The sequence below is a fragment of the Brassica oleracea genome, chromosome C8 (genome assembly GCF_000695525.1).
Source record: "Brassica oleracea var. oleracea cultivar TO1000 chromosome C8, BOL, whole genome shotgun sequence".
Classification (NCBI taxonomy): domain Eukaryota; kingdom Viridiplantae; phylum Streptophyta; class Magnoliopsida; order Brassicales; family Brassicaceae; genus Brassica; species Brassica oleracea.
In genome coordinates, this window is record NC_027755.1 from 41,243,899 (window position 1) to 41,250,196 (window position 6,298).

The 6,298-nt window shown below is 33.2% G+C and overlaps 1 protein-coding gene across 2 annotated transcripts; it reads right to left on the reverse strand.

Moving 5' to 3' along the window:
* Positions 1-1,307: 1,307 nt before the first annotated feature.
* LOC106311557 (histone-lysine N-methyltransferase MEDEA-like) lies at positions 1,308-5,952 on the reverse strand. Of its 2 annotated transcripts, XM_013748758.1 has the most exons (18): positions 5,923-5,952; positions 5,609-5,692; positions 5,166-5,419; positions 4,900-5,058; positions 4,450-4,537; positions 4,248-4,370; positions 4,124-4,171; positions 3,958-4,029; positions 3,805-3,886; positions 3,626-3,707; positions 3,264-3,390; positions 2,964-3,172; positions 2,700-2,831; positions 2,527-2,614; positions 2,389-2,436; positions 2,074-2,202; positions 1,907-1,984; positions 1,308-1,666 (listed from the first exon to the last, which is right to left on the reverse strand). In XM_013748758.1, exons 1-18 carry the CDS (start codon positions 5,929-5,931, stop codon positions 1,499-1,501), a joined length of 1,980 nt encoding a protein of 659 aa, XP_013604212.1. In that variant the 5' UTR covers positions 5,932-5,952; the 3' UTR covers positions 1,308-1,498. The 2 variants fall into 2 exon arrangements, with proteins under 2 accessions (XP_013604212.1, XP_013604211.1); XM_013748757.1 differs by lacking the exon at positions 5,923-5,952 and having other exon boundaries at positions 5,609-5,716.
* Between the last annotated feature and the right edge of the window lie 346 nt (positions 5,953-6,298).

Here is a 6,298-nt window from a genome sequence, read left to right on the forward strand (position 1 = left end):
TTTTTTTTTCGTTTTTTTTTTTTTTTTTTTTTGGGGGGGGGGGGGACCATTGGAGGCTTTTTTCTTGTTAGATTCATTGGCTTATGCATAAAGATTGTGGAAAGTGACCAAAATCTATACAAATATTTGTGTGTGTATATATATTTTAAGTATGTAACAAGAGGGCAAAACCAATTTGATTAGTGTAGATTGATCACCAGTCAATCATGTGCACAGTCATACTTAGCCATGGTCATTGGGTTCTTGTTCTTGATTCTGTTCTAGAAATTTATTATTCATTCGGATATTTAAAGGCTATTATCCAAGATAAATTTGGATCTTATTCAATTACAGTTTTTAGTTAATTTGGGTGTCAAAATTACATATCAATTTTTAAAATTTTGGATGATTCAAATAATTATAAATATTTCAGATAAAAAATTCTGATGATTAGTTTTGGATATTTCAGTTTATAATTAATATTTAAATTATTTAATTATTTTAAAACTAAATAGTTAATATATATAAGTGTATAAATTATATCATAGAAATTTTAGTCTTCATTCGATTCTTGTTCGGTTTCATTTCTTGATTCTATTGATATATAACTAAACCAAATCTCTTTGTTTTTCGGTTCGATTGTTCATTCCTAGGTTCATAAATATCTGTTCATGCGTAGCCATACTTAAGTTAAGGTTTCTTCCTTTTGATAGCGAAAGCATGACATCCACAAATCATCCAACTTCAATTATTTTGAAAATGGGAAGATATTTGTGAAACTGTGACATGATTTGTATCATCGAATTATTGTTTTTTGTCGTAGCAGATCATCGAATTTGGATTAGTCGCATCCTATTATTATTATTATTTTTCTATGATTTTTGTTACTTTTAATTATGTTATACGGAAAAGAGAAAAACAAGTTGGGCGAGTGGTCGAGGAAGGTTGGGCGAGTGGTCGAGGAAGTGGCCCCAAAGAAGTTGATGTTTATCCAATCCAACGACAATGCACGTTGCCACCAACGACTAACCACACTCACGCAGTGTAATTATACGACCATAAAGATCTAGCTGGAGACTCTCATCAGTGTTTTCACTCGTGAATTTCAATCGCTTATTTTGTACTGTTTACTTAAAGATCTTAATGGAACTGCACGTGACAAAAAGTTTAGTTTAATCATAGGTTTATCTTTTATAATTCGGATTGTTAGTGGGTTATTCATCAATTCGTTATGGTCTGAGTCGTCTGACAATGGTTGGTACGTACGCACTTCGAAATTTTCATAGGGATCTGATCAAGAAGATGGTAGTTTGGAGGAGGACGAGCAACATCAACATTTGGCTATAATGTTGAGAAAAAATAGTCGAAAGGAAACTTCAAGAGTTAAAGACATGAGACAGACAAAACCTTAAAACAATAAAACAATAAAACATAATACTTCAAAATTTGGTTTAGTTACGCAAAATAGCATTAGAATCCAAAAGCGACTGCTTTGTGTCGATCTTCCTCAGATTCAAGTCTAAGTAGATGAACTGCTGTTCTCTGACTTCGAGCTACCACTGTCGCTAGATATGCTAGGAGACCTATCCACTTCTCCTGGTTTATATTCGAAGAACAGCTCCTCACCTTCTCTGATAGCTTTACCAGCAAATAATCCAATCCTCTGATCTCCTTTAACAATCATCAACTGCAAAAACAATAAATTGTAAGCTAATTAAATGATGATCATTTAATTAGTTTGAGTTTCTTGGAATGTTTTGAAGATATATAATTAATTGTACATTAGAACTAAGCAGAAACGACTAAGTTGATACAAGCATGATTTCTAGTCAATTAATGAAAACTAACAGAAGTAACCTTTTCTAAATCAATCAATATTGTCCTAGGTATAATATATTTCCGAGTAAAAACTACTATAACTTGGTACCTTGGCGCAGCAGTTAGGATTTGATGAGTGATTGAGAAATCTAAACTTGTTTCCTTGACGGCGAGAATCAATGACGAACTGTAATATATTATTTCAACTTATGAGAACAAATTTGTAATAAACATGTAGTTATGAACGTAGAAGAGAAGGCAGGAGATCAAAATTACCTTATCATTCAAGTTAAAGAGGTAGGAATAACCAAGCTTGTGATCTGCTCTCTCACGTTCCTCTGCTTCATCGACGGAGACCAATTCTCCAGTATATTCTCCGAGAAACTCATTTTGTTTAAGAGAGTGCTGATAGATCAACTCAGTTTATATCATTAATGGTCTAAAGTTTGAAAAAAAAATTAAAACAAAAGAGAAAGGAGAACATGTTCACATATATAGGGGGATGGTTCTAACCAAGCTGGTTTGAATCTAAACACAACTCTAGTATTCTCCAAGATACATATGTTATATGATATTATTATGTTTTCTTACCCGTGTAAATGCACCCCATCCATGAACATTAGACATTCCAAGGAGAATCTAGTTAATAATAGAAAGAAAAAATAGATGATTTAATTATTTGGTATATTCGAAATAAAAATTCGATGCTGATTTGACGTCGATGGCAACCTTTTTATGTTTCTTAAGGAGGAATTGCATGTTCTTGCATTCGCTTGTCTTGGATGTCTCACCAAGAGAGCCATGGCCATCTCCACAACTATATTTAAAACAAAGTTTTCTTAGATTTTTTATTTTATTTTGAAATTTAATCACCGATTTTTATATTAAAATGAAAATGTTACCTAAGCGAACAACTCCGACATTGATCTGGATTGCATTCGCGAAAATTGGAAAAGCAAGGACATTTTCGGTTTATACATTGACCCTTTGTACAGTTACATCCTCCAAAGCGATTGTTGCATGTCTTTGGACACCTGAATCAAAAATATAAACTTTGTTTTTTGGTGCTGACCTCCATTGCGAATATGAAAGAACTTGATGAGTTTACGATATTAAGAGTTCAAGAATGTTTTCGATTGCGAATGTGAAGAGTTAATGGTACATACCCGCAATATATCTCACAGCAATTTCCATTACGGAAACAAGGGCATTGATCTCCACATACCGGCTCGCAACTGCATGGTGTGTACTGCTTATATGACTTCTCTATTTCGTTCATTGTATTTTTTATAGCAGCCGGATAACAAATGTGCTTTTGATGTTTGACTTTTTTCCGGACCAACCTAGGTTTTTTTCGCGATGTCTCTTTATTAACCTGCAATAAATTAAAATCATATCTATATGAAACTCAAAAAGTTAAAAAAAAAAAACATAAATGTCACGACGATTGAATATTTTAATTTTACCTGATTGTCTGTTTCTGAAGTTTCTTCATGTTCTAGTAACATTTTACATTGATCTTGCTCATGCATGTAATTGTAAACCTCTAAACACGTCTTAAGTCCGGGAAGTACGTTTCTTGTAATAAGACAACTGCGGCCAGTGCATGGACAAGGAACCCAATCACGTTGTAAGTATATATATTGCGAAAGTAACACCAGTAAGATACTTCAATTAGCTAGTTACGTGATAAACCGGATGTATGTGTGACCAAATGTTTTAGTTTTGATAAAGATTATTTCAATGATAATCGCGATAGCATTTAGGGAGAATTCTCAATTAGATTATTCGTATATTAATAGCATTTCTTTGTTTAACAATTTTATACCTGTTTCTACCAAAGAGTTTAGCTCCTTTGAGGTAAAGATCCATCTCTACAGACGTCCACTCATTGTATGCTTGAGACATCTCTGTAATTTCATTTATTTCTTGATTAGTATCAGTTAATACACAGTGTCCAGTTGATCAAAAAAAAATATACACAGTATCCAGTTTCTGTGTTTGTACCTGAGACCACATTCTTCCCTTTCTTGTTTGATACATAGTTATCATTATCCACCATATGATCAGCTTCTGTGACACCCTTTAGCTAAACCAGTAATAAACAAAATTAAGAAATGAACAAATATTGTGTGGGAGAGAGAGAGAGTGAGAAAGTACCTTAAGGTAGCAATGGTTACTGCACTGTTTTCTAACATCCTCCTTCTCAAACAAATTAGATTGGTTTTCTTTCTGACAAGCCAAAGTCATCTAATTAAGTTGATCTCTTAAGCTTCTGAGGCTTAAGCAATAAAAATAATAATTAGGTAAATTAACTAAAGCTTACAGTATAAATCTCAGGCTGATATTCTTCATGCACACGACAATCGAATCTCTGTAAAATAACAATATTATGCTTTTTTTTTGAGGGGGGGAGGGGGTGACAAAAAATAGAAGTTTCAAGAATTCACCAAGCAACGACGGCAAAAACGCCTTTCAGTAGTCTCCGGAGAAGAAGTAAATATGCGTACATCAGAAACTTCACCAGTATCTCCTTCATTGATCTTAAGCTTCTTGAGATCATTGTATCTCTCCTACAAACAAGAAAATAATATATTCATCGATCATTAAGCACAAACAAAATTATTGATGAAGGTTCGATTTCACTATTACCAAGATATCTGAAACATCTAATTCAAAGAACTTGGAGAGAGCACTTTGCACCACCAGGTCATCTAAATTATGTTTTTGCCCAACCTCCCTACAAAATTATAGTTAACGAACTATTGTTAAAGAATAGTAGAGGCCTCAATTCATATGTTCATATATACAAAATTTATAATCGGAAGTTGTATCAAGGGGAGGACACAGGTGTGTATGGGTACGGGGTCCTGTGCCCCTACTCTTTTTTTTCGTAAATAATTTAAGTCTATTTTGTTAAATATTCTTAGTTTAGAGAAGATTATGAAAAGGTGCCCCAATCTTATTTTCTTTTTGATATCGGGTGCCCCCGACTACAAATGTGTCTAGATCCGCCACTTATAATATGAATTCCTTTCTTGCATGCACATATAAATGATCGCTTAGTAATCAGTAACATATGCAAATTAAGCACAAACTAACCATATAAACCAATCTGCATCTTTGGAGAATTCCAGTTTTTCTTTCTCGGTTTCTTCTTCATCTTCTTCGTCGTCGCTGCTCAATTCCTCTGCCTGGCCATTGACATAAATTATTTGTTTCTTACCGATCACAGAATCACTTTCAGCCATTAGCTTATTACTGCAATGTTAACAAAAAATATAAATATATATATATATATATATTTACGTGTGGTATATATTGTATATGATTGATTACTGAAACTAACATGAAGTACAAAAACATACCTATCCGTGAAGACCCAGGTAATGGCTCGAGGTAGCTGTTTAACAATTGGAAGCTTGATAACTTGTTTCTTGGGAATTGGAGATGTAAATTCTTCCGGAGGATTATATTTGAAAACATGAAGAGGTTTTTTTATTCTCAAAGAAAGCATATTGTTGTCCCCTCCATCATTATTTACTCCAGCACCCCGGGTTGAGGCAAGAGAATGATGATATGCAACATGAGTAACCACATTTGGTCTATCCGCAAATGATTTCTGTCAATTCAATAATTCACTTTTTGGGGTAGAAATTTTTGTCAGATTATCATCTATTGGCAATACCTAGCGTATAACCATAACCTTTATAAGCCTTTGTTTAGTTCTCTCATCGGCTCATCGCTCATCGCTCTTCAACATAATTAAGATACGTAGAAAAAATCGTAGAAGCAACGAAAGTCTTATTACCTGAATGTGCAGAAACCTTTCTCTTTCAATTTGTTCCTTGATTTGATTCAGTTCCGGAGGCAAATTCTCACCTTCATGACTTTCCTGAACAAAACCGCGAAAAAGCATTAACACAAAGACCAAGTAAAATCCACAACATTCTTTTGGTGCTGGCTTCTCAGAAATTTAGTGAATCATGAGACGAACAACATGAAATCTATCAGAAAAAAAAATTAACATAAAATCTTATTTAGATGGACTTATCAAATGATCTTCGATTCCTCGTCAAAAAAGTTAGATAATGAAAAGAAAGAACATGTAACTAGTAAATTTACCCTCTCCATTAGTATCCCCTCGCCTCTTGTTTTCAATTGTTTTTGTTATATGTTGTTGGAAGGTATCACATCTCATTTAAATAGTAAGAACTAAGAAGAGTCAAAAAGAAAAAATTAACAGGAATATTATATGGATATATGAAAGTCAATGAATAAAAAGGAAGGAAATATTAAAATATTAAGAAATTTTTATTTAGACATATAATACTTAATATATGTATGGTTGTTGAATTGACTCTCAAATTAATGGGGTCTTATCATTTCAAGTTTAAAAACATTGTACGTGATATTGTGATAGGATCAAACGCTTGACAGCGTAAATTATTATTAGCCTGTCAAACATTATATTTTACTGAGTATTGGTTTCGCCTTTTGT

Coding starts and splice junctions, on each gene's coding strand:
- LOC106311557 (XM_013748757.1), bottom strand. CDS start 5,716: ATGCTTTTTCGCGGTTTTGTTCAGGAAAGTCATGAAGGTGAGAATTTG. Junction 5,059..5,165: donor ACCTGGGTCTTCACGGATAG/GTATGTTTTTGT, acceptor TTAACATTGCAG/TAATAAGCTAATGGCTGAAA. Junction 2,832..2,963: donor TGCTGTGAGATATATTGCGG/GTATGTACCATT, acceptor TTTTTGATTCAG/GTGTCCAAAGACATGCAACA.